This window comes from Phycodurus eques, chromosome 14, assembly GCF_024500275.1.
Source record: "Phycodurus eques isolate BA_2022a chromosome 14, UOR_Pequ_1.1, whole genome shotgun sequence".
Taxonomy (NCBI): Eukaryota; Metazoa; Chordata; class Actinopteri; order Syngnathiformes; family Syngnathidae; genus Phycodurus; species Phycodurus eques.
In genome coordinates this window covers 2,098,867-2,125,703 of record NC_084538.1, presented here as the reverse complement: position 1 = coordinate 2,125,703, position 26,837 = coordinate 2,098,867, and the positions used below count along the sequence as shown (strand labels likewise).

General features: G+C 44.6%; 4 protein-coding genes across 14 annotated transcripts in view; 2 read left to right on the top strand and 2 right to left on the bottom strand.

Moving 5' to 3' along the window:
- Positions 1-4,119, top strand: part of syne1b (spectrin repeat containing, nuclear envelope 1b) — a 103,718-nt gene extending 99,599 nt beyond the window's left edge. For 8 of the 9 annotated variants that reach the window (XM_061695647.1, XM_061695638.1, XM_061695639.1 and 5 more), the window contains 2 exons: positions 122-180; positions 2,860-4,119. In XM_061695647.1, coding sequence (XP_061551631.1) covers positions 122-180; positions 2,860-3,100 — 300 coding nt within the window. In that variant the 3' untranslated portion in view covers positions 3,101-4,119. The remainder of the gene's footprint in view (positions 1-121; positions 181-2,859) is intronic. The other variant, XM_061695644.1, reaches the window with a different exon arrangement.
- Positions 4,120-4,819: 700 nt separating this feature from the next.
- rmnd1 (required for meiotic nuclear division 1 homolog) lies at positions 4,820-12,354 on the top strand. Of its 3 annotated transcripts, none has more exons than XM_061696349.1 (11): positions 4,820-5,062; positions 5,904-6,330; positions 6,410-6,515; positions 7,040-7,115; positions 7,337-7,376; positions 7,628-7,728; positions 7,806-7,912; positions 8,735-8,958; positions 10,042-10,162; positions 11,026-11,142; positions 11,335-12,354. In XM_061696349.1, the coding sequence occupies exons 2-10, from the start codon at positions 5,923-5,925 to the stop codon at positions 11,139-11,141; spliced, it is 1,299 nt and encodes a 432-aa protein (XP_061552333.1). In that variant the 5' UTR covers positions 4,820-5,062; positions 5,904-5,922; the 3' UTR covers position 11,142; positions 11,335-12,354. The 3 variants fall into 3 exon arrangements, with proteins under 3 accessions (XP_061552333.1, XP_061552332.1, XP_061552334.1); XM_061696350.1 differs by having other exon boundaries at positions 4,823-6,330; positions 8,735-8,799; positions 8,882-8,958; XM_061696348.1 differs by having other exon boundaries at positions 4,820-6,330.
- A 31-nt stretch (positions 12,355-12,385) lies between these two features.
- Positions 12,386-20,653, bottom strand: LOC133412748 (titin-like). Its single transcript, XM_061696347.1, has 2 exons — positions 13,392-20,653; positions 12,386-13,293 (listed from the first exon to the last, which is right to left on the bottom strand). The coding sequence occupies exon 1, from the start codon at positions 20,617-20,619 to the stop codon at positions 13,396-13,398; it is 7,224 nt and encodes a 2,407-aa protein (XP_061552331.1). The 5' UTR covers positions 20,620-20,653; the 3' UTR covers positions 12,386-13,293; positions 13,392-13,395.
- On the bottom strand, positions 20,624-26,837 carry akap12a (A kinase (PRKA) anchor protein 12a). The gene is made up of 4 exons (XM_061696903.1): positions 26,707-26,837; positions 24,752-24,836; positions 20,831-24,677; positions 20,624-20,681 (listed from the first exon to the last, which is right to left on the bottom strand). Exons 1-4 carry the CDS (start codon positions 26,800-26,802, stop codon positions 20,624-20,626), a joined length of 4,086 nt encoding a protein of 1,361 aa, XP_061552887.1. The 5' UTR covers positions 26,803-26,837.

Here is a 26,837-nt window from a genome sequence, read left to right as displayed (position 1 = left end):
CGTCGGTGGCTTCTGTCTTGATTTGCCTGGACTGAAACTTTTCTTTTCTTTTATACCTCCCTCCACCCGTCCCCCCCCCCTCCCCCCCCCTCCCTTCTACCAACCCGTTCATTGCAAACAGCGGCGGGGCAAATGTAGTGTGTCACAGCGTGGAGGCCCCGTGAGCGGTCCGCAGCACAGGTACATCGTTCTGTTGGTTGCTAGCGCACTCGGAAGATGATGGAAGCCGTCGGCCCCACGGATACTAGACCAGCGTTTCCCAACCTCGATTGAGCCGAGGCACAAATCAGGCGAAATTTGCACCAAAAAAAGTATATACTGTACTTTGGTACCTTGACTCAGAAGTTTACAGTGAACCGCCGATTGCGACAGTACAAAGTAGGTACAGTAACTAATAACTAATGTTTTCATACAATCCAATGCTATTTGTCTTCATTAAAATCACTTTTTTTTGAAGTGGGTGGGAGCAGATTAACAAGAAATGAACCTTGTAGGTCCCACTGGGACTGAAATATATACTGAAATAATGATGAGCTCCTCTCAACTGACTCGCAAATGCACTTACACATTGTGAAAGTTGGGCCTGTAGAGTCGAACACAAAGCAAATTTCTGTTGTTGTACGAATAGCGACCGGTGGATGCACAAGTTAATGGTACCGTCTGCCATCGAGCGGAAAAGCGTTTCGTTGGTTTGCCCGTCACTATAAGTCCCAAGTGTGGATAGATGAACCAAGCTTTGTCGTGAATAAATTACATTTTTGGGACAAACAAAGTGCAATCGATTATTTCCCCTGGCTCAGTGGTTGGGAATCCCTGTTCAAAACCATTGTTTTCCTATTTTTTGGGTTTTCTTTGAATTGAGCGGTTGTTATCGTGAATTCCATCATCTTCTGCAAGTCCCGACGCTCTCGTGTAGGCCAACTGACGAGCGGCAGCCCGCCCTCCCTAGTGTGAAGGAATTTCTGCTGCTTAGTAACCAACCGCTGGATTCGCCCCAAGTGTTTCTCGATGGCTAACAACAACAATGCCCCACCACTAGTGGGCGCACTTGCCCTCCTCCTATTTTCTCTCTCTCAAGCAGCCATCAAATGTCTGCAATGAACAGCGCAAAAGGCTGCAGTTTCTCTCTGTGACTTTTCTTCTTCTGTTGCAATGTCACCAACTATGCACCGCCCCCTTTCCGTCATCGCCGCTCGCCATTTGTGAGGACCCCCTACCCATCGTTGTCCCTTTTTAAGCCTGCTTTTTGTGTTGTTTTTACTTGCAAAACTCTAAAGTCTTACTGTTTTCGACTTGGAAGCGAATAGGAAGCCTCCGTTGTCATTGGACAGTACGTGCCCTAATTTGTCACATGGTTGCACTCACCCGGGGAAAATTGGAACGTTGAGCATTAAACCTGCAATTCCTTAGGTTCTATCGAAGACGTCTTATTCCGATCGGGGGCTTCACTGAGCCAGTCTCTGCTGCAAACCGAAATAGCTGACTTCCTGTTCAAATTTGGGCACGGGCTCGTGCAAGTTTTTCTTGCGTCCGGTTATGACAGACATGTCCGTCCCAGGTTTGGTGTTGACAGGTGAAACTAGCGCCCGGGCTTCATTTTTCCTCACTCGGGGCGTTACTGTACAGAGGGAATTCACCCAAAACTGGCTGTTTGAAACCAAAATGGCTGACTTTGTGTTCAATTTCGGGCATGGGTCCTTGAGACATTTTTTGTGCGCCCTGTCACGATAGACATGTCCACCCAATTTGCTGTCAATCGGTGAAACTGGTGTGTTGGGCTAGGCTTTTCCTAACTTTCCACACTGGAGGGAATTTGCCCAGAGTGGCTGCTTCAAAGCAAAATGGCCAACTTAACATATTCGGGACCCCTAAAATGGGCACAAATAACTCTTATGCCAAGACATCATTAGACAGATGGTAAGATTTGAGAGTTTTGCTGCATATTAACGAGCACTTTTCTGGAAAAACAGAGCATCCTCGAATGCCTCAGCCTGTTCCCGTTGTCAGAATGACGTCGTCTAAATGAGCCTTTCCCAAACTCTTCTCCTAACGCACACACACACACACAGTGCGCGATCTCGGTCGCATGGAGCTCACCGTCATATGTCCTAACATCGCTTTGCCACTCCTTCCTTCCTTCCTTCCTTTACTCAGTCGTTGATCTGCTGCTGCTCCAGCTGCACTGAGACCTTGTTTGCATTAAATGTTGTGGTAGCGCCGATTAGCGTATTAGCACACACGCTTGTTTGTTTGAATTGTGTTTGATTATTAGGCCACAGTGGAACCTCGTTTTTTGGGGGGTGTTTTGGAATACTTAATCGTGCATTTTTATTTTATTCCATGTATTTATTTGACATTTGAAGTTATAGTTTTAATACTGTTAACACAGTGCATCGTTTATTTTTGTATTTTTTCACTTTAAAAAATGGTTAATAAAGTGCATTTTTAGCAGAGTATTTGTTTTTTATTTAACTTTTTGAAGTTATTGTTATGAAAAAAAATGTGTTACCTTTTTTTAAATTCGTAGAACGGCGCACAAAGTTTTTTCAAATAATATAGTATGATTTTCTATTACTAAATGTATTTTTAATTGTTAATAGTTTTTTCTTTCCTTTATTTTTTTTGTCATTGACATAAAAATAGTTAAAGTGCGTGTTTAGCATTTGAAAGCGTTTTGTTTTATTTTTTTAAAAATAGTATATATTGTGCTATTTATTTTACATTTTAAAATAGAGTTTGGAAAACTACTTGATACTGATATTTTTTTTCTTCGATCAGCTTCCGGTCGTAAATGATGTGTTTTTTCGTGGCCGGATGTTGTGGATATTGTTAGGGATTTGACATTTCATATGGTGGCAGGTGTCGCAGCGGCGCTGGGTCCGCTTCCTGCCCTTCTGACGCACCGCCGGCGGCGCCGGGCCCTACCTTCGCACGCCGCGTCCTGCGGGCGGCGCTGCCCCTCCAGCTGGCACTCCTGCTGCTGGTGCTCGTCGCCTTCCTGCTGCCCTCGTCCGAGGCGGACGACTGCGCCCGGTCCAACAACTTCGCCCACTCCTTCTACCCCATGCTGAGCTACACCAACGGGCCTCCTCCCGTCTAGAAAGCCGAAGTGCAAAAAAAGCGCCGTAGCCAATCGGAAGAAGCGGGCCACGCAATGATTTGGGAACCGTTCGGAAATCGCTTGGATTTCTGCATAAACTGGTCGTAAAATCCATCCGATCTCAGTCCAAACAGACAGACGCCGTTTTTATTGGGCGGAACACGTAAACATCCTCAGTGCAGTGTGGAAAACGTGTTTGAACCTCTTGGCTTCTGACTTCTCCAAGGAGTCAGTCAACCAAGAGTCCCATCAACGTGACCGTATTGGAGGTGTGGCTTAAAGCAAAACCAATTACGATGAGCTATTATTTTTTTGTATTAAAATGTCCTTTTGTTTTTGTCTTTGTCCATCATACTGTAGATCAGCTTTTTAGGTTGATTCCAAACGTAACAGCAGAGCGTGTTTCGTCTTCTGTTGTGACTTCGATGAAGCTCGCATCACATTCTACAACCGGTTTATGCAGAAGTCCAAGTCATTCCAAAGGGTTCGCATACTTTGAGTTTCCGGTTGACGTCGTTGCCGTTCCTGGACTCTTCTTTTAGCCCGCGGAAATGACCGCGGAAGTACATTTTGCGACTACGTTTCCAGGTGGAAATGAGTTATCCTCGTGAGACAAATGGAGGAATTACAAGAATACGACGCACCAAAGTCAATGGCTGAAATGCTTTGAAATGCTGATTTTTCCCATGATTATACTTAGTAATGTTAACGTGTATTTCCCCCCCCCCCCCCCCCCCCCGCATGCGGTTCCACATCCGCCCGCCACCGATTTTTAACCGTACGGGGCAAGATTATTTTTGGAGAGAGCCAACGTCACCACGACGTTTGCCGTTTTATTTTTTCAACATATCAAATAGCACAGAGCCAGATAGAAACTATTGTATTTTTTTGGTATGCTTGTCGGTTATCCGCTGTCAGATGTGTAACAAAGCGAGGATGATTGCGTGTTTGTCTACTGTATATAATGTCTATGACAAATGTATATGCGTGCATCAGAAAAAACATTAATGCCAAATCTCCATTTTGACATGTTTTTATTATTATTACTATTTAAGGGAATCAATCACACATCCATTTGGTGTGCAGGCGGGAGAGAGGCCATGTCTTGTATGTGTATCTCTCTCTCTCTCTCTCTCTCTCTCTCTCTCTCTCTCTCTCTCTCTCTCTCGCGCTCGCTCTCTCTCTCTGTGTGAATCTCAAATATTATAAAATATTATATAACAAAAAAAGTGGAGTGATTTTTAAACACCAATCTAGGATTGGCTGTGTGACACATTTATATTTTTTATATCGAAGACAATATCAGAAGCGGAAGAAAACGAAAGACTTCAACTCAAGGTCAAATTGACTTGGTTAAATCCGCCCCGATCGTTGACTGGCAGGCTGCATTATGCTACAGGACGAACCTTTCGGGGCTCTGTAATGGTACTTGGGACTGTAAACAACAAGCATTCAAGTATATAAATCACTACCTTTATGGTTCCTTAAAGTAGCCACTAAAAGTGGAAAAAGCGCCATGGAAAAAGCCAACGCGAGTACGACCTAAACACGGAGGCCGTTGCTTGTAAAGTACCGACAAAACATTTCAAAATAATCTCTTTATAACAGAGAGTTTATATTGTCTTATTTTCAACACGAAGTTCTCGATTAAATTGCCTCGTAAATGTACCTGCGAGACATAGAACGGGGAGTCAAATACCTATCTTCAACACAAACAGGAAGCATTTTTTTTTTTGGTTGAAAAAAAAAACTAAATAAAAACTTTATTTGCAAAGACAACGGCGCTTTCCCATCCCATGTGGTCGAGTTTGTAATTTGACAGCCGCCCGACTTTGTTCTTTTTAAACGTTCATATTTGAGCGCGCAAGTGTGGTTTGGGGACTCCTCGCGGTCGTCCTAATTTTCCTCGTCGAGCGAGCCAATTAGCACGGTTAGCCGCTAGCCGCTCATCGCGGAGTCCAGGTAGCGAGCCGAGCACCATTTCTATGTTTTGTTTTCACTCTTTCCTGATTTCCAGCATTTTTCCCAGCGCGCTAAGCAGTTTGCTGCTCCGTGGGCCATTCCACATTTGGAGGACATTTTTGTCAAATATCCCATGCACAAAATAGACAAACATGCACTTGTTGTGTACATTATCGTTGTCATGGGACAAAATGTAACTTGCTGGAGTAAAAGTGGTTCCCTAAATATCATTAAACTACCGAATAGCTCTTGAGCACCCCTAAAATGGCTTCCCCCACTTTGTCGCTCCTTCTTGATAACCAACCTACATATTCATCATAACAGAAATTTGGGGGGGGGGGGGGTTATGATTTTGTTGCTATACCGTCCCTGTAATTGTTGAAACCTTGTGTTTTATTGCAGACATTTAAAATGATAATTATGCTCTTAAGTTGTTTGTCACAAACATACGAGCAACCCTGTTACTAAAAACCTTTTCGGTCATCTAGAGGAAGAGGAAAAAAGGTGAGTGACATGACTCAGCAGAAGTGACGCGTTCAAGCCATTTGTTCTGGATGGGTAGACGCATTCCAAGTCCTACGGTAATCCTAAAATGTAATTATTCTAATAACATTTAACTTAACGCCGCAATCAAAAAATTTTCCTGTGTTTCTGGAAAACATACAAAAAATTATAAAACAAATGGTCTGTTTTTCAAATACGTTGGACCCTAACTTGTCCTCCAATTTTGGTATGACCCACGTGAAGCGTTTGCGTCAACATTTTGAGTCATTTTAACAACGGCTGGCACAACTGTGAGCGTATCCGTGAATGCCTCACGATGCGTTTGTGTCCCATGTAGTGTGTGTGAACAGCAAAAAATGCTGCTGCGGACTTTGTGGGCTAAACCGGGATCTCCACGGAACCCGGTCGCCTCGGCTCGTCTTTTTCATCGTACTCGAGCGCACGAGCGCGAGTTGAAAGCCGGGCCCCACCCGCGCTCCTCGAACGTCCCGGCGAGGTGTTCCTTAAACGCCCCTCACCCCAAGAAAGAACCTCCGAGGCGCTTTCTGTCATTTGCCGTAAATGCATTTGAAAGTCCGAGCTGCGTCTTTTTGATGGACTTTCAACGCAGGAGCCAACAGAAGCGTCGGTACGCATCAAATCTGGTCAAGTCCGTGTTAAAGCCGACTTTAAAACCAGTGACGGTGCCTGGGAAAAGAGTTCCCAAAGGACCGAGAACCAAACAACCTTCAAGAGCCAATCAGCCTTCCCTGAATCAGGACACGGTGAGCCAGCCTGCGCCTGCGATGTCGTTCGTTCCCGTCATGTGCGTTTCTATTTGTGTGTGCGTGTGTGCCCGCCCAGGACATGATGCAATGTATGGCCTTCGCAACTGCAGACCAGTACAATCTGCCCGCGCTCAGCGTCCACCTGGCGCAACACGGCTTCCGCGAAGTGGAATTCCCTCGAGGTAAAACCGCACCAGGGGTTCTTAATCCCAAATTAAACGAGGGAAAAAAAATAATAATTTTTTGCTTGAGGTTCAAATGCAACTACCGTGAGTCCCCTCGAAGGTGTGCGACTGTTAAAACACCAAAATATGAGCCGATCACAATAAGAATACCATAATCCTCCCAAAATTGCGCATTTTAATATAAGGCTGACATAAACCCCTAAAAATTGTGCGCGTGTTAAAATAAGACAACTTGAAATCCCCCAAAAGTTGCGTTGCTTAAAATAAGACGACGGGAAAATAGTCAACTGAAGAGCGGATTGCAAAAAGGTGACTGGAAAGCCCCCAAAGGTGGCACCGCTTCAAGTAAAACCCGATTTAAATCCCCCAATGATTGCATGACCGTTATCACGTAAAAAAGTTGCACACTTCTAAATAAGGCGACCGTAACTGGTCGCGTAACGTGAGGAGCTGCGGACGACTCCGATGTTTGTCGCCGCCGTCGTTTCGTGCGCTCTGAGTGGAATTGTGTCCATTTTCAGACGCCGCCAACGTGCTGGTGATAAGTTCGGACGTGAGCGCCAAACCCGACGACGGCTCGCTCATCTTCTTCTTCAGGTGGGCTCGCGCCATTTACGCGTGGACCTCGCTCTCGTGTGCATCAAATGCACTCAAATGTTTGCCGTTATGATCGCGTGACACGTTGAAGCGAACATATGACAAGAAATGTTTTTTGTTGTTGCTGGGTTGTCATTGTTTGTCTACAAATAGTTGGGTATTTGGATTATTAAGACACCAATAAATAGTCAAATATATTCAATACTTTTGACCATTTTCAGGGAAGGGTCGGTGGTTTTCTGGAACGTGGAAGAGAAAATGGTAATCCAAATGCCGTCTCATATTTGCTTTGACGAATGCCGAATGTATTTTAAAACGCAACAACATAAACTAATACTGTTTCATCACTGAGGTTGCAAAATTTGGCACATTTTCATAGGACATTTCGCTAAAAGCGATCAGTATTGTTTGTCAAAGCAAAACCAGAGCATTTTCAACCTTAATAATAATGACAGTATGCATTGCTGCATTATGTTGACGTAGAAATCCTTTTTCAATGTAATACGGGTCAGCTGAAGAAGGTGCTGAGGATATTGGAGCGTCACGAGAGTCAACCGTACGAAGTCGCGTTGGTCCACTGGGAAAACGAAGAGATCAACTACACGTACGGCGAGTGAGTGCGCATCGCAATTGGAAATATTTGACGGACATTTGGTTTTGTTTGTAACGGCCGCGGCTTCCCGGGCGCAGGGGAAACACAAAACTGGAGCGCGGCAACTTTGTTTTGAGCAAGCACCTGGAGCGGCACGACGGCGATCTGGAGAAGTTCGCCTTTTCCAACGCTTTGTGTTTGTCAGGTGAGACGGGGCGATCGGACGCAACGGGGCCTTGCCTGCGAACCCTCATTTGAAATTCAAACGCTGTCTTGAAATCTTCATTCGAAACCCAAATCCCGTCTTGAAACCCTAACCCTACTTTTTGTTTTATTATTATTATTTTTTTTCTACGTATATTTTTATTTGTTATTTTAATTGGAATCCATTTGTATTTGAAATCAATGACAATAAACAGTTCATTTAGTAATACATTCGCAATGTATTACTCAATAGAACTTTTTTTCCCCGCACAGATCCTCCATTACATAAATGACATTTAATGTCAAGTTTGAATAAATAATCATCTATGCTGGATAATTACATCTAACCTCTCAGCTGACATGACAATCATACAATTGTAAAAATCTTATTTGGTGCACGCTGTGTCCTCTGCAAGCGTGCGCCAAAGAAATCGTAGGGAATTCAAACTAAAAAAAAAACAACAAAACAAATAAAATAATGAAAACTAAATACTAATAAAGTTCTTCAACTTTTTAAAATGAAATAATCAAATATATCTAAGCGCTGTTCTGTTTACGTCCCCCCCCACCCCCCCCAAGAAAATCACATGGAATTAAAACCACAACTAAAATTATGAATATGTATTCAATCGAATATAACTTTTAAAAAATGTTATGTTTTTTTAAGTCAGACGCACAGGATCAAGGGGAGTTTAGGTAAATGTTGGGGTTTTATAGCGAACTGTTCCTAATTTGGGGGTATCGCATAAATGATGGAAATGCAGAATGGATTTTCCCCAAATGAACGTTCGCCGTCTTTGCGTCACTTTGTTTTGTTCCGCAGTCAAGTTGGCCATCTGGGAGGTGTCGCTGGACAACTTCGTGGAGTCCATTCAGTCAATCCCCGAGGTCCGGGCCGCACACGCGATCCGCAATTGCCCGCGTGTGTCATTCGAGCGGTCAAGCGTCTCGTCTGCTTTTGTTTTTCCAGACGCTCAAGTCGGGCACGAGAGTGAAGTTGTCGTCGGCGGAGGTCATGCAGAAGATAGGCGAGCTCTTCACCTTGAGGTGAACTCCGCGTCTTGTGCTATACACTATAAAGATACATTTATCATCATATTGCATTGTTACTTCATTAAAAAACATTGTAAAAAAAAGAATATATATATATATATATATATATATATAGATTATGCTTGTATTTGTATAGCTGTGTTTTTACTGAAACATTAAAATGATCTAATATAAGTATACATTTCTAAGGATATAATACGGGTAGTAATAATTTTTTCAAACCAGTTCTTGTGGCTTTTTCCGGTCAATAAAAACAAAATTGACTTTGTAATTTCATATAGATAGCTGTATGAATGACTTTTTGAATCATTTAAAATATCACAAATTGTAAAAGAAACAAAATACACTGATTCTATCGTCATGCTTATTTTTGAATACTGTGGGTGTTTTTACTTAAATATTTGAAATCTTCAAATGTAAACATACATTTCTAATAATACTATCAATGGCTCACTTTTTGACACGGTACTCGTCTTTTTGTAGTTAATTAAAAACACTGATGATATACTAATACTTCTGCATTTTATTTATGTAGTACATATTTCGAATGTTTTGAATTTAGGGCTGCAACTCACAATTATTTTAATAACCAATCTGTCGATCCTTTTTTTCCAATGAATCGGATGGGGGGGGGGGGACTTTTTTGGTTTCCATCCCTTTATTCAAAACGGGACATTAATTGGAAATTGACAGTGCAGAAAATGCACAAACATGAATTGATCATGATTCAGTTCCAGGTTTTGTCCGTAACTTCAGAAAATCGTCCAAATGTTGCTCCTTGCTTCCAAAGTAAAAGCAGATGTTTGCAAATGGCTCTCTTTGATCGAACAAAGATAATCAGTCTGCTTTCGGGGAGGATCACAGAAATCGAGATTTACCATCGAGAAGCTGAAATTTCGAGGATTGGAACAATTTTCTAAACGAGTAAACAAAATAGTTTCTCGTCGGTTTCAATTTAATTCTAGAAATGTATAAGAAAAATCTGAGGGCAACGGAATTGTACCCCTTGGCGTGGCTTCTAGGGATGGGCTCTGTGCTGTATATCGAAGCTTTCTGTTGAAATGTTGTTGTTGGCAGACATCGCATCAACCTGAGCTCCGACCTCCTGCTCACGCCCGACTTTTACTGGGACCGAGAGACTCTGGAGAAGATCTACGACAAGACCTGCCAGTTCCTCAGCATCAACCGCAGGGTCAAGGTAGCCACGCCATAATAATCAGAACCGCAATTATCATCATAAATCACGCGAGGAACGCATGACGGCCGACTTCACGAACCGATCTCGAATCCTAATTTTTGCGTTTGAATCGAAACAAACGAAAGCACGTATTTTATTCTGACAGGAGCTCCAATGTACCGAAGCCACGCGGCAACTTCCTTCGTTTACTTCCGCCGCCATTTTGAGCGCACGGGCGGTTGTACAGTAGCCGCTGTAGCCATCGCACGGTCGTCCGCCTCCGCAGAGGCAATGATCCCCGTGGGACGAGGCATTTGCCGTGCCGGAAGAGCTGCGCGGATGTTCATGACCGCCGAGTTATGCGAGATTCATTCAGCACATCGTGTTAGATGATTGACAACAGCCAGCCAGCTAGCGCTTAGTAGAAGCTCAGCTAACGAGCTGGCTTCGTAGAAGCAGATGTTACCGGCCGTCGTGGATTTACACGTTTTACGGCACCGAGACCGGCTTAAAACAAACCAGGGGCACAATGCTGCAAGGGATCCTGGTTAAAGGAAGCCATTTGAAGCTAAAAAGAAGCTTTTTGCCGGACTAAGCGTTTGCTCACGCCTGCCAAAATACGTAAGCTGTCTTTTATAGTGTTGTGACAAAATCTGCGACTGGGACTTAACCCGGGGCCTATAGCTAGTTTTTAAATAATCAGATTGGATTTTTCATTTGTTGGACTTTATTGGAGAATAGTACAAGGCGTTATGATTCGCTCGTCATTCGTTACTGTCAACGCGAATAGCGGTTGGAGATTTAGAGCTCGGCTAGTCCGAGCTCTCGTGATATTAATACCACTCGCTCGTACACTGTATGATGTTGACGGCGATCCCGCGTAGGTTGTGAACGAGAAGCTGGAGCACTGCACTCAGCTGACGGACCTGATGAGGAGTCACCTGAGCGAAAAGCACAGCTTGCGGCTGGAGTGGATGATCGTCATCCTCATCACCATTGAAGTGAGGAGCGCCGTCACGCTTCATATCGCGTAACGTAACACCGACGCACGCGCAATATTGTAGAGCGACGACAAGTGCTCAGACTTCATACGAGAAACTGGTTGGTGCTGCCGTTTTTGTTTAGCAACAGAGTTGCAAGCGGCAGTTTAGCTGAAATCTTGACACACGTTACTCGTTTGGTTTTTGTCGTAGGTGTTGTTTGAAGTGGTGAGAATGATCTTCTGAGCGGGAGAGAGTCTTCACGGCGTGCCGTGTCCAGGTACGTTCCGCACCGTTGTGTGGAACCAACCGACCAACCGACAGCAGCGGGTCTCGGCGTTATTGCGCAAATACGCAGGTTTCACAAAACTCTTGTCGACAATGAGGAGAAGGACTATCGGTACTTGCGTTCTTCCCAATAAACTCACAATAGTGTGCCAGAGGAGACCAATCCTGATGAGAAGTCCGAGTCGTTCGGTGAGCAAGCGGTCGTGGCGCAAAAACGGCAGGAAGTCCAGTTTGCCAGATGACGGGCTGGCTGAGGTTTTTCAGGAGCTGCAAATTCTACTGTTGATACGCACAACGTGTGTTGGGAACCGTGACCTTTGCTGCAAATACTGCCTCTGCGGGCCCCAACGTTAACTTTGCATTTCTAGTATTCAAGCTGTGTCGTGTTATGATATTTATGTTGTGTCAAAACTTTAGAACAGTGGAGTTTCTGCATTTATTGTCAAAAGTATAGTATTTGACATGAATACGAGATCAGAAGGAGAAAGGTAATGTAGGTATTTCCTTGCTTAGTATGCGCCCCGAAGGTTTTAAGTAAAATTAAAATGTTTGCTTTGGTTTTATTTTTTGAGTCGTTCATACAATTCAATAATTGGTTAACTGATGTATTGCAAATATTTAACAATTCAAAAATATATATATTTTTGAATTGTTAAATATTTTTTTAGTTGGTTAATAAATGATAAAAATCTCAATTTAAAAATGAACTTATTTTACTATCAATTATTTTATGTACTTTCCCCCCCCCTACAAATGATGTGGCGTATTTGTTTGCTTTAACCTTTTAACAACCAATACAAAACGTTTGCAGGTTATATTTACTTTGTCCAGTTGTAACTAAAATCTGTATTTTTAACAATGGGAACATCTACCCAATGGTTGAGATGTCACTTGATGATAAAGTAAAATAAAGATTGAAACAAACACAGGCGAGACACTGGACTTTTTTCTCTTTTATTCATGAATCAAGGCCACCACATTTGACATCAGCGTATGTGTCAAAATATGTCGATATGTCGCTGATACAAACAAAGAAAAGTGTGTCCATAGCGTCGTGTATTTTTATAAGCGCTCGAAGAGACATTTTCACAGTGTAGCGGGATGCCTGCGGAGGTGTCGACTGCTTCAGCGATTTCTTTTTCAACTTTAAGCTTGAAAGAGGACAATTGCATTCCTGAGAGCAAATCCTTATCCGTAAATCGCCCCTGCAGTTGACTGGACAATATGTCTTCGGGGTAAACGATGAACGGAGCCGTCAACGAAGGCTACAAAGGTTACGGCCGCCATTCGGTGCGTGGATTCCGTGACAAGGGGGCCGCCTGAGGGGGGGAGTTTACACCGAGAGGACGTAGTTGTACAATTCAAATCTTGGCGGCTGGCCCCACCGCCGATGAGCTCCCGATTGGGAAATCAGACCCCCGCTCCGCCCGTTGCATACTACTAGCATGAACCGAAACACAGCGGACCACTGATACACATTAAGAACTATACAAGTGTCTTACTACATCGTCCTATTCTGTTTTGGGAATGTGGGAGGAAGCCAGAGCGCACAAACTGCACAAGGACCAAGATTCCAAGCTCGTACCTCAGAACTGTGAGGCAGACATGCTAGATTAGGTTAGGGTCCCGCCAATTTCCATCCACATTTCGTGCCGTATCACATGAAAACCTGTGTTGGTGTAACAAAGTCCTTGAAATCTTGACGAGACAAATTTGCGGATGAGCAGGCGTTCACTGAATATGCGATATGTGTAGCGAAGCGATTAAATAGCAAACAAAATGGCACCAAACAATAATGGTATGATGAGTCATCCAAATGAGAGTGAAAATGACACGAGTTGACTGTATCCTCCCCCGCGATGACGTTCTGCACATCTAAGCAACCTTGAAAGTAGGAGAGGGGGAAAAAAGAACACGGTCTTGTCATTAGGATGCTCGCACAAGCAACATTTTGTTAAAGAAGGGAATGAATAGAAACCGACCTGCTCAATCCCACTCGATGACTGCAGCGCTTTCCGTTTTGGGATCATCAAGTGCAACGGCAAAATCCTCATCTTCGTTGTTACTTTCGGCCTCGGGTTCAGGAATCGGCACCATTTCGGACTCCTCCTCGTGTGCTGTTTTTGTTTCTGGCTTGCAGTCATGTCGTGAGTTCTCATCTTGAGACGGCAAGTGGTCTGTTTCCTCTTGAAAGTCGAGGTCTTCCCTCGCGTCCACCCATATGTCCTGTTTGTCATCTGCTTCTTTGACAAGGGCCTCGGATTCTGGTTTTTGTACAGTTTGGAACCTGTCTGTTCCCCGGATGTTGGGTATTTCATTTGCCTTGGATGCAATTTTTTCTCCTGTTTCCACTGGCTGAAGTTTCTCTACTGCTAACACTGGTAGGATTTCCTCTGCTGCTTCTTGGAGTCCAGAATCCAAAAGGACTGGAGGTTCTGTGGCCACTGTGATCTCCATTGAATCTAATTCTCTTGCCGGTTCTGAGGTCTCTTTAATCCGAACCGTCTGTTTTTGGCCCTCGGCAGACTCTTCTGGGAATGGGCTGTTTTCCGTTTCTGGGGCCTGAACAGACGACTCAGTGCGCTCTGTCTCTTTTTGGGCTAGGGACTCTTGGTCTTCTCTTGCCTGAACGTGTTTCTCTGGTACCTGTTTCTGGGTCTCAGTGGATTCTTTTTGGGCTAGGGACTCTTGGATTTTTCTTGCCTGAACATGTTTCTGTTGTCGCTCCGTCTGTTTCTGAGTCTGGCTGGACTCTTTCTTGAGTTGAAAATGCTCCTCTGGTGGCTCAGTCCGTTTCTGGGTCTCAGTGGAGTCTTTATGGGGTAGATCATGTTCCTCCGGTATCGCCATCTGTTTCTGACTTTCAGTGGATTCTTTTTGGGATATTGACTCCTCTGCTTTTGGTGCCTGATGACTCTCCTTGATTTGCACTGCTTGTGTTTGGCTCTCAACTGGCTCTTTGGGGCAGAAAGACTCTTCTGTTTCTTGTGCCTGAACACTTTGCCTACTAATACCAGTCTGTTTGTGGTGAACTAAATCTACAGAGTCCAGTTCCAGAATGCCAACCTCAGCGGCCACGGTCTCTTTATAGCTAACAACTGGTGGTAATTCCAAAAGGATTTCTTCTGCTACCAGCATCTGAAGACCTTCTTTTATTAGCGTCGCGTGTCGAACAACTGTATCCAGCATGGGTAGGTGCTCTTTTGTTTCAGGGGTAAGAACACTAACCTTAGTCAAATTGTCATCTTTATCTATTTGGGATATGTGTTTCTCTTTTTCTAATGCCTGAACACTAACCTCACTTTGCTGTGTTGTTTTTAGGTCATCAAGTGGATCTAGTTGGGACAAAGGGCCTTGTGTAACAGTTTGGGATCGCGTTTCTTCTGCTGTTGGGGTCTGAGGACTCTCCTCGGTTGGCTCTGCGTTTTGGCTCTCGTTTAGAGTGGTTTGGGATAAGGGTTCTCGTGACTGTACTCCTTCCTCAGTCAGATCTTTCTCTTTTTGACTAGCAACTGCCTCTCTTTTGGGTAAAGGCTCTTCCACTACTGTGGTTTGAGGACCTTTCCGAGCTGGCTCTGTGTCCTCATGACTATCTGTTTGGGATGAGGGTTCTTCTTCTACTACTGGTGCCTGAACACCATCAGTTGTTGCCATTGGCTTCTCTGCCTCAAGGGCCCAATTTCCATCCTCCTTTTCCCACTCAGACTCTGACATTGATTCTACGGAAATATTTTGTGGTACTGTATGAGGTGATATTGTCTGTCTTCGGTCCTCTGTCACTTCAGATTTACCCAGGTCACCTATTGTTTCCTCTAAACTCTCCTGTCGTACGGGGACCTCTAAACTACGTGTGTCAGCTTCTCGTTGGGACGCCTCTGCCAAATTCTCTCTTTTGTGAGCAAGCTCCTTGTCTGGTATTTCCATATTTCCATCATCTTTCCCAAGTTCAACTTCCTTTGCTTCTATTAAGACCACTTGTTCGAAGGTCTCAGGTTGGGTCTCCCTTACATGTGGAACAACTGCATGACGGATCACCGTATTGTCCTCATGTATTACGTGCTCAACCCCCATAGATGCGGAAACATGTTCAACCCTTTCAACACTTGCGTTACACACGTCAATGACTCCTTTTTCTCTTATCTCGACTTGCAGCCTCTGATCCACGCTCCTCTCTGCCAATGTGATGTCCACATGGACAACTTGTACTTGAATGCTGTGGTTGTCCTCTATCACTGTCGCTGGCACATGCATCATCATGACCTCATTGCCCATCTTTGCCATTTCTGCCACATCTGTCATCAGCAGTGCTTCATTCACAGCAGTTTCTGTGGATTCTGTGGCCACAGAGCCCTGTAGTGGTTCCCGTATGGCAGACGGTGTCGCAATCAGAGCAGGGGGAGAGGTTGAGACCTCTTTAAGATCACACATGGTCACTTGAGTCACCACTGCGTGCTCGGCTGTAGCAGTCGTCACCTCGACATCTGATCGATCACAGTTTTCTCCCTCAATTCTAGTTTTTATGTCACTTGGCTCCACCTCAAATTCTGGGATTTCTTCATAAATAACCTTTTCAAGGATCTGGGCGCACCTTGTTTCCCCTTGCTGTGAAGATACATCTGCTTCTGTGACTTGTGGTGTGCCATCTTCCTCTTCTTCCTCCTCCATAACTTGTGGGAGGTCATCAGCAGTGTTCTCTGGTTCTGGATCCTCCTCCTTATCTAAAGCTTGATCCAGTTGAGGCTTGGTTTCCTCCCCTTCGGAAGTGATTTCATTCTCTGTTTCTGGTTTTGGGATATCTTCTGCCAATGCTTCCTTTGGAAGTGTCCGAGTGATACGTTTTTCAGTGATTCCTAGTCGAGATATAGCCACCTCCACTGTTTCTGTCGCAACTACAGTATCTTCTTCCAGCTCTTGAACTAGATCACTTATACTTTGCAGTGCTTCTGTTTCAGGGCTCGATTTCGTTGTTTCATTCTGTGCATCTTCAGTGGTTTTCTCTGGCAAAATATTGTCCTCTGTCAAACCAGTTAGTTGCTTCTTGCCTTCGTTCCCTGGAGTGACTTCAGGTAGTGGCTCCGCTTCCTCTTTGAGTTCGCCTGGAGTGATTACCTTGACCAGAATTCCTTCTGTTGTTTCTTCAGATCGATGTATTACTTCGTTGGCTTCTTCTGATGCAAAGGCTTCGGATTTTACAGCTTTTATGTTTTCAGTTTCATTCACTGCTTCCTCGTCTTTATCCTCTGGTTCCACATTAATTTCACTGAGTGGCACGGCCTCCTCTTTAAGTGCAACTGAAACTGTTCTCTCCTTAGCAATGTCATCTGTTATTGCTTCGTCCTCTTCGACTACAGCTTGTTCTGGATTTGGTTCAGTTTTGGCTGCATCCACCACTTTCAGGCCACTCTCTGGTTGGACTAACGTTAAACGTACAGTCTCCTCTTTGAGTTCTGTCATCTTTTCTTCTGCAACGATGGTTTGTTCTGCGTCAACCGATTGTGTCTGTATTGATTGAGTAGGGTGTGTTCCTTCTATTTCTTTCACCAGTTCAATTTCAGATACATGTAGTTCCACCTTATCATCTTTCGCTGACTCAATATTGGTTTGAAGCTGAGTCACAGTCTCCTCTTCACATTCTTCTTTCATGGTTCCCCGTGGATGGGTGCCTTCACCTATTTCTTTGCGTTGCTCTGATTTTAGACATGATTTTTGGACTACTTCTTGTTCAGGACTAAGTTCAGCTTTGGCCTTCTGGTCTTTGCTTATTGGTTCATGGTCAGTTAGAGGCACGGGTCTATCTTTAAATTCAGCAATCATGGTTTCTTCTGTAGTTATACCCTTTGATATTTCTTCAGCTTTAACTGACATGTCTTCTACTCTTGTGTCTTCTTCCTCTTTTATGTGTTCTATTTGGGAGTCGCTCACTGACTTCTGTTCTTTTTCTTCTGGCTCAACATTGGTTTGGAGCAGAGGCACATTCTCCTCTTTGACTTCTTCCATCGGAGGTTCTTCTTCATCAATATGTTCTTTGAGGTCAGCGTATTGGACGTCAACTGTAACTGATCCAAACGGTCTTTCCTGTGCTAGTACTAATGCTTGTGGATCCTGAACAAATTCAATTTCAGGTGCAGCCATTGTTTTGTCCTCAATTTCAGGCAGCAAGACTGTCTCCTCGTTCAGTTTTTCAACAAGTACTCCTTCTGCTTTCGCTGATTCAAACTGTGTTGCTTGCACAGCTTCTATTTCTTGAATAAGTTCATCTTCTGATTCATCCACCGGCTCCTTTGCTACAGCTTTGTTTTCTGGTTCAACACTGACTTCACGCAAGAGTTCTGTTGCCTCCTTGAGTTCACTCACGACCTCTTCGGAAAGGATTTTATCTTCAGCAAGTTGAACACTACATTCCTCCGAAGGAAACGCATCTGTTTGTGCTTCTGAGACGTCAACAGAATCCAAGCTCGCTTCAGATAAAATCTCTGTTGTTGGCTTTTGGTCCTCTTTAAATCCTCCTGGAAGGTTTTCTGAGGTTACTTTGACTTCCTTTTCCTCCAAATGTATTATGACTGCCGGGAGAAAGTCTTGTACTGCAACTGTTTCCTGTTCTAGTTCATCAATTATTGTTTCTGCTGTAACATTTTCTTGTAAACGTGTCATGTCTTCTTGTACATCTCTTAAACTTTGCAACTGATTCACAACAGGAATGTGATCCTCTACCTGAAGTTGTTCGACAGGTTCCAACAAAGCTTGGTTTGTATCAGTGAGGCAGTCCACAAATTCATGGATCTCGTCAATGCTATCTAATTCTTTTAGGATTTGATCTGACTTTGACAGGTTAGCATCTTCATGTGTTTCATCCGCGGTCATGTTCTCTGTGTTGAGCTCCTTGGTATGAACTCGAGGTCTGATTTCCTTGGTGACAAACTCCTGCGTTGGAATTGAAGGTATAATTTCCTCAGAGTCAAGGTCCTGGGTTGGAATTGGAGGTGTAATTCCCTCTGCGTGAAGCTCTTCAGTAGTCATTGGAGGTATTTCCTCTCTGTCAAGCTCTACTTTTGGAATAGGAGGTGTGATTTCCTTGGTGTCAAGCTCCTTGGTTGGAATTAGAGGTGTGTTGTCCTCAAAGTTGAGCTCCTGAGTACAAATGGAAAGTCTTATTTCGTCAGTGTCTGCCTTTCCAGTCAGAATGTGTGGCACAATTTCCTCTGTGTAAAGTTCTTTGGTAGGAATGGGAGGAGTAATTTCCTCGGTGTCTGACTTTTCACTAGAAATTGGTGAGACAATTTCCTCTCTGCCAAGCTCTTCGGTCAGAATGGGAGGTGTGATTTCCTTGGTGTCAAGCTCCTTGGTTGGAATAATAGGAGTGCTTTTCTCAAAGTTGAGCTCCTGGGTAGAAATGGAAGGTGTTATTTCCTCGGTCTCTGACTTTTCAGTAGGAATCGGTGGCACAATTTCCTCTGTGTCAAGCTCTTTGGTAGGAACGGGAGGTGTTATTTCCTCGGTCTCTGACTTTTCAGTAGGAATCGGTGGCACAATTTCCTCTGTGTCAAGCTCTTTGGTCGGAACGGGAGGTGTTATTTCCTCGGTCTCTGACTTTTCACTAGAAATTGGTGAGACAATTTCCTCTCTGCCAAGCTCTTCGGTCAGAATGGGAGGTGTGATTTCCTTGGTGTCAAGCTCCTTGGTTGGAATAAGAGGAGTGCTTTTCTCAAAGTTGAGCTCCTGGGTAGAAATGGAAGGTGTTATTTCCTCGGTCTCTGACTTTTCAGTAGGAATCGGTGGCACAATTTCCTCTGTGTCAAGCTCTTTGGTCGGAACGGGAGGTGTTATTTCCTCGGTCTCTGACTTTTCAGTAGGAATCGGTGGCACAATTTCCTCTGTGTCAAGCTCTTTGGTAGGAACGGGAGGTGTTATTTCCTCGGTCTCTGACTTTTCAGTAGGAATCGGTGGCACAATTTCCTCTGTGTCAAGCTCTTTGGTAGGAACGGGAGGTGTTATTTCCTCGGTCTCTGACTTTTCAGTAGGAATCGGTGGCACAATTTCCTCTGTGTCAAGCTCTTTGGTAGGAACGGGAGGTGTTATTTCCTCGGTCTCTGACTTTTCAGTAGGAATCGGTGGCACAATTTCCTCTGTGTCAAGCTCTTTGGTAGGAACGGGAGGTGTTATTTCCTCGGTCTCTGACTTTTCAGTAGGAATCGGTGGCACAATTTCCTCTGTGTCAAGCTCTTTGGTAGGAACGGGAGGTGTTATTTCCTCGGTCTCTGACTTTTCAGTAGGAATCGGTGGCACAATTTCCTCTGTGTCAAGCTCTTTGGTCGGAACGGGAGGTGTTATTGCCTCGGTCTCTGACTTTTCAGTAGGAATCGGTGGCACAATTTCCTCTGTGTCAAGCTCTTTGGTAGGAACGGGAGGTGTTATTTCCTCGGTCTCTGACTTTTCAGTAGGAATCGGTGGCACAATTTCCTCTGTGTCAAGCTCTTTGGTAGGAACGGGAGGTGTTATTTCCTCGGTCTCTGACTTTTCAGTAGGAATCGGTGGCACAATTTCCTCTGTGTCAAGCTCTTTGGTAGGAACGGGAGGTGTTATTTCCTCGGTCTCTGACTTTTCAGTAGGAATCGGTGGCACAATTTCCTCTGTGTCAAGCTCTTTGGTAGGAACGGGAGGTGTTATTTCCTCGGTCTCTGACTTTTCAGTAGGAATCGGTGGCACAATTTCCTCTGTGTCAAGCTCTTTGGTAGGAACGGGAGGTGTTATTGCCTCGGTCTCTGACTTTTCAGTAGGAATCGGTGGCACAATTTCCTCTGTGTCAAGCTCTTTGGTAGGAACGGGAGGTGTTATTTCCTCGGTCTCTGACTTTTCAGTAGGAATCGGTGGCACAATTTCCTCTGTGTCAAGCTCTTTGGTAGGAACGGGAGGTGTTATTTCCTCGGTCTCTGACTTTTCAGTAGGAATCGGTGGCACAATTTCCTCTGTGTCAAGCTCTTTGGTAGGAACGGGAGGTGTTATTTCCTCGGTCTCTGACTTTTCAGTAGGAATCGGTGGTACAATTTCCTCTGTGTGATGCTCCTTGGTAGGAATGGGAGTTGAGGTTTCCTTGATGTCGAACTCCTCTGTGGGAATTGGTGGTCTAATTTTTTTGTCATGTTCCTCATTAAGCATAGGTGGTCTGTTTACTACCTGTGTGTGGAGCTCCGCGGTAGAAATGGGAATTGTCATTTTGTTAGTGTCGAGTTCCTGGGTAGGAATAGGAGGCACGATTTCCTGGGTGTTGAGCTCCTCTGTAAGAATGGGAGGAGTGATTTCTTTGGTGTCAACCTCTTCTTTCTGAATTGTGGTTCTAATTTCCTCTCTAATAATTGAAGATCTAATTTCCTTGATATCAAGCTCCTCTGTAGGAATAAAATGTGTCATTTCCACAGTGTTATGCTCCTCGGTAAGAGAAGGAGGTGTTATTTCTTCAGTGTCCAGTTCCTTGATAGGAATAAGAGTTGTGATCTCCTTGGCACGGAGCTCCTCAGTAGGAAGTGTAATTTCTTGGGTGTCAAGCTCTTCAGTAAGACTGGGAAGTGCAATTTTCTTGGTGTCGAGATCCTTGGTAGGACTTGGAGTTGTGATGAGCTCTTTGGTATAAATTAGAGTTGCAACTTCCTTGGTGTCGTACCTCTCCGTTGTAACCTGAGGGGCAATTTCCTTTGTGTCATGCTCCTCGGTAGAAGTAGGTTTGAGTTCCTCGGTATCAAGCTTCTCTGAAGGAATGGGTGTTGTGATTTCCTTGGTGTTAAGCTCCTCTGTTGGAATCTGAGATGTAATTTCCTCTGTGTCAAGTTTCTCTGGAGGAATGGTAGTTGTGATTTCCTGGGTGTCGAGCTCCTTGGTATGAATGAGGGTTGTGATTTCTTTGGTGTCAATCTCGTTTGGAATGAGAGTTGTAATTTTTATGGTTTCAAGCCCGTCCGTCAGAATCTGAGGTTTAATTTCCTCTGTGTCATGCTCCTCAGTACAAGTCGGAGGTTTTATTTTCTCAGTGTCAACCTTCCCAGTAGGAGTGGGAGATCTAATCTCCTGGATGTCAGGCTCCTTGGTTGGAATCACAGTTGTGATTACCTCGGTGTCACGTTTCTCGGGAGGAATGAGGATTTCCTGGGTGTCGAGCTTCTTGGTAGGAATGAGAAGTGTCATTTCCATGGTGTCGAGCTCCACCGTTGGAAAATGAGGCGTCATTTCCTCTGTGTCACACTCCTCGGTAAAAATAGGTTTGATTTCCTGGGTGTCAAGCTTCTCAGTAGGAGTAGGAGGTGCAATTTCCTGGGTGTCTAGCTCCTTGGTAGGAATGACAGTTGGGATTTCCTCAGTGTCATGCTCCTCGGTAAAAATAGGTTTGATGTCCTCTGTGTCAAGTTTCTCAGGAGGAATGGGAGTCGTGATTTCCTGGGTGTCAAGCTTCTCAGAAGGAGGAGGAGGTGAACTTTCCTGGTTGTCAAGCTCCTTGGTAGTAATTACAGTTGTGATTTCCTCGGTGTCACGTTTCTCGGGAGGAATGGGAGTCGTGATTTCGTGTGTGTCGAGCTTCTCGGGAGGAGTAGGTGGTGTAATTTCCTGGGTGTCAAGCTCCTTGTTAGGAATGAGGGTTGTGATTTCTTTGGTGTCAATCTCCTCATCAGGAAAGGGAGCTGTAATTTCCATTGTTTCAAGCTCGTCCGTCAGAATATGAGGTTTAATTTCGTCTGTGTCATCCTCCTCGGTACAAGTAGGAGGTTTTATTTCCTCAGTGTCAAGTTTCTCGGAAGGAATGGCAATTGTGATTTCCTGGGTGTCGAGCTCCCCCGTTGTAATATGAGGTGTAATTTCCTGTGTTCCACGCTCCTCGATAGAAGTTGGATTGATTTCCTCTGTGTCAAGCTTCTCAGTGGGAAGGGGAGTTGCGATTTTCTGCTCCTCCGTTGGAATCTGAGGTGTGATTTCTTTGGTATCGAACTCCTCCAGTGGAATCTGAGGTGTGATTTCCGCTGTATCGAACTCCTTCGTAGGAATGGGAGTTGTGATTTCCTTGGTGTCGAGCTCCTCTGTAGAAATTGCAGCTGTAGTTCCCTGGGTGTCAAGCTCCTTTGTAGGAATTGGAGGTGTAATTTCTGTGGTCTGTGTTTTATCTGTTGCTGCTTCCATTTCATTTACAACCACATCCATCCTGGTTGCGGTTACATCCGATTTTTGGGCTTCACGTAGTTGTGAATCCTCTCCAAATGTTTGAAGTGTGTCACTCGAGGCAGAACAAACCATCTTATTTAAACACCGCGAATCTGCCTCTGACTTAGTGGAGATGCTCTCAACAACCTGCTGCAGAAACTCTTCTGTTTCCTTGACTTGGCATTCTGTCAGAACCGCTGTGGCCGAGCCCGATGTATGTTCTGACAGCTGGGAGAGCGCGGAGATCATCTTGCTATCGTCGCCGAGGCTAACATACGCAGACTCCGGTGCAGTAACGGCCCTTGATGTAATCTCGATCGGATCGTTTGCTGTGGTGCTCTCTGTAAAATCACCTTCCTCCGGAATATCACTCAGTGGTTTTCCGATGAACTCTGTGCGGTCTGTCAGGTCTTCATATGTGGCCTCATTTTCTAAGGCATCGACATCGTGTTGGGTTTCTTGGGTCGGTAGATTGTCCAAAGGTTGAGCTGCTTCTGTCACCTCGGGGAGGAAGTCTTGGTTGAGTTGAAACTCTGGTTTTACGGATGTTTCAGTCTCCTCTTTTGGTTCTTTCTCAACAGTGTCATAATTGGACAAGGGAACAACCGCTGGCCAGTTAAGGTCACCTGGCATGAGCTCCTGATCCACCTCATACGAAGGTGCTTCTTGGTCTTTTTTTGAGACAGACTTTCTCTTATTCCAGGTCGGGAAAATCTTAGCCGAAAATGAGATGTTTTCTTGCATGTCGTCAGTTTCAGGACTGTGTTGCCTTTCTTCCTCAGGCTTGGCTTTCCTTTTTGGGCTCGTAAGTCTTTTGAAGGCATTCCAAGCTGACCCTACGTCGCCCTCAGCTGGACTTCCGGCTCCTGTGGTAGAAGAAGCTAAAACCTCACCATTGTTGTCAAAATGTTGTGCTGCTTGCACAACATTTACATTATCACTTGGTGTTTCGTCGACAGGGTCCGACGCTGTGTGACTTCCACATAAAATAGCGTCCCAGGAAATGGCCGAATCATTACGCTTTTTGCCCTCGTCAACGCTGCACTCTACGTCATATCCTTCGCTGAGCTTCGATTTGTCTTTGGCCATCAGGGTTTGCATGGCGTCGTTGCTCAAGGCGGACCTGTTCACTCGCTTTTTGGGAGATAAGAGTTTCTTAAAAGTGGCCCATGGACTCTCCTCCTCTTCTACAGTTTTTTGTGCAGGACTTTGGTTTTTATTGTTCTCTGCCATGTCCGTCGGTGACAAAAGATGGTCCGAGTCACTGGATGGTTTATATTCTTCACCCTCGGATGGTTTTGTGTCTTTTTGCCTTTTCGGCTTCATCAGACTCGAGGCCAACAGAAGCATCTTCAGAGGACTCGACGGAACATCTCCGATCTCTTTGGGGGTTTCAGGCTCGCTTACTATGTTTGTTGATGGATTTTCTTCCTGGTCTCCATCAACTACTGTTTCTGCAGTATTATCTGTGTCCTCCGGTTGGTCGTATGTCATTTCTTTTGCAGTTTCTCCGACTTCCTGTACAACCAGCTCTCTCGTCATGATCTCATCTTCCAAAGACACGCTCTTTTTCCGCAATCCCGTGAAGATTCCCGTGGTAAAAAACTTTTTAATAGGTGACATAGTCACATCCTCTTTGGCGCCAGACAGAGACGAAGGTTCCCGTTCCGACGGCATGTCGATGTGTGTCCATTCGTCGTCAGGGCTGTCTGCCTCGTTTTGGAAATCTTCTAGGACTTTTGTTTCCCCCCTGGTCAGACGTGTTGAATTGTCATTTTGACTCTCGTGTGCTATGTCCACTTGGGTTCTGTCGTCTTGGATTTGGTAAGCAGGGTTCTTGACATCAGTGGATTCGGGGCCGCCTTCTCCGATCTCACCGTGGTCTCGAGAGCCTCGTTTCAATGTGAACTTCAAGCCAACCTTGCTGAAGAACGTCTTAAAGCTCTCGTTGATGTCATTGTGTTTGGCTTTCACTTCAGTCATGTCTAAGGAAATCTCTTCTTCGGTTTCTTTGATTGACTCCTCGTTCACTACGACATTTTCTGGCAGTGCCTCTACTTCTTTAGGCGGCTTTTCTGAAAACTCGTCATCTTAACAAACGATAGCAGGGAAGAAAGTCTCATTAAACCACATTGGTTATGTGTTTAGGTGGATTATTGCCTACCTTCATCATTTATGTCATCTTCCAAGATACTATTGACTTCCACCAACGGGGCATCTGATTTTCCAGCAACGTCGTTTTTGCGAAGCTGCGAATGAATCACAAAACCCCAAAAGACTTCGGTGAGCTCTCATTTTTCACACTAATGAGGACTTTCAAAGTGAATTCCCCTTTTTTTGTACACATATTTAAGAAGCCAGAAGAATCAAGCATAACAAACACTAAAATTCATTTTCTGTCAAGGAATGCAAGTAAATAAATATCATTTGACATCTCCCTCAAGATGCAATCATGTGCTTTGCTATTACTATTTTTAATTTTTTGATTTATTTATTTTTTTGTGGGGGGGGGGGGGGGCAATAAAACATAATTGGCTAACTAAGTTAAAGAGCTTATTACATACTGATGTATCAACCATTACAGAAACATTTTTATTTTTTTATTTACCAATACTCTTTCATACCACTGAGAATGAAATGTCCTGTTGTCTCCTGTGATCCTGTTCCACACTAATAATCGATAAGTGCATCTGTCCCTTGGCAGTCAGCTCTTTATTTACACTTTACAACACAGCCAAAATTAGAAACCAAACCTGTTCAAATGTATCATTTGCCATACAACTGTACATCGTCATTTCAAGAAGCAAAAAGAAATGTCCGCGACAAAATGTCCATTTTAAACACAACCCTCCCACCCAATTTCTTCATCTCCCGTTTCCTGTCAGCTTGCAATTATCGAAGCCTTTGCCCAACAATGCAAATAAAAAAAAAACATAATGAATATGAGGCCTGTACAGCATGCATGCTCGCGTTCTATACAGTATAGCGTTACGATCGTAAGAGATGCGGCCGTTGAACACGTTGACAATGCCGCGTTTAAAGGAAGGCTGCGGACTTGTGAAAAGTAGTACAAATCTTGCCTCAAAATGTGTTGTTGTTATTAATGTTGCGACTTGCCACTTTTTCTCAAGCAACTGGAAACTTGATTGGCAGTACATTGGCGGTCGAGGCATTAGTGTCAAATGAACTCGGCACGCTCGGCAACGATACGGTGCATTGCGATATCCGTATCTCACGCTGACGTACACGTCTTTCGGCAAGGCCCGCGATACGGTACGTCACGATATCTATATTTCGCGCAGGTGTGCCGATACGGTACATAATATTGATACTTCGCACCACCCATATTCAGAGTTGGTATCGATCTCGTACAAGGCCAATCTTACTGACAACGATACTTTTTAAGAATTCGGCATCATGAAATTGCTAAATCTGAGTGATTTTCATTGGCTGTGAATTGTTTTTTCCCCTTTGGGATTACCAATTAGTGAAAACCCAGGACAGAATTGGAGCAAAATTTATAGGTAAACGGAAAACGGTTAACGTTTCGTATTTGGCCAAAATGATCACAAGAAAAATAACACATTTAATGTAACATTTATAGGACAACCATACAAAGACATTTGTAAACATTTTCGGGATTCTTTCTGAAAAAATGATCCATCCATCCATTTCGCGAACCGCTCATCCTCGCACGGTTTTGCGGGCGTCCTGGCGCCCGTCTCAGCCGACCCCGAACTGGTCGCCAGCCAATCGCAGGGCACGTAGAGACAAACAACCATTGGCACTCACATTCACACCTACGGGCAATTTAGAGTCTTCAATCCACCTCGCACGCAAGTTTTCGGGAGGAAACCGGAGTGCCCGGAGAAAAGCCACGCAGGCACGGGGCGAACATGCCAACCCCACACATGCGGGGCCGGGATTTGAACCCCGGTCATCACAACTGTGAGGCAGACGTGCCGACCAGTCGCCCACTGTGCCGCCTGTACAAAATGATCCAAATTTTAATGATCACTTCATTGCACTTTTGTCATGACTGGGGGGAAAAAAGAAAATATGGATCTGCCCACCACTATTAGTAGTACGGATGCTCTTTTAAAACACGTGACGGGGTACCTCGTCATCAGCGCAGTGTTGCACATCCTCCGCTCGGCACGCTGCAGCATCCTGGCCCGGCTCGTCTTCTTCACGCGCTGACTGCGCGCCCCCCATTTCCCCACAAAACGACGAAGTGGTGCTGAAAATGA

Bases quoted from the DNA above. Each gene is read 5' to 3' on its own strand.
- rmnd1 (XM_061696349.1), top strand. From the start codon at position 5,923: ATGCTGCTGCGGACTTTGTGGGCTAAACCGGGATCTCCACGGAACCCG. The intron at 6,516-7,039 runs GTAAAACCGCAC...GTCCATTTTCAG, and splicing joins CGAAGTGGAATTCCCTCGAG to ACGCCGCCAACGTGCTGGTG. The intron at 7,729-7,805 runs GTGAGTGCGCAT...TCCCGGGCGCAG, and splicing joins ATCAACTACACGTACGGCGA to GGGAAACACAAAACTGGAGC.
- LOC133412748 (XM_061696347.1), bottom strand. From the start codon at position 20,619: ATGACAATTCCCATTTCTACCGCGGAGCTCCACACACAGGTAGTAAAC.
- akap12a (XM_061696903.1), bottom strand. From the start codon at position 26,802: ATGGGGGGCGCGCAGTCAGCGCGTGAAGAAGACGAGCCGGGCCAGGAT. The intron at 24,837-26,706 runs GTACCCCGTCAC...ATTCATTCGCAG, and splicing joins AACACTGCGCTGATGACGAG to CTTCGCAAAAACGACGTTGC. The intron at 20,682-20,830 runs GCATAACACTGT...CCATTCTTACAG, and splicing joins CCTCCTTCTCTTACCGAGGA to AGGAGCTCAACACCCAGGAA.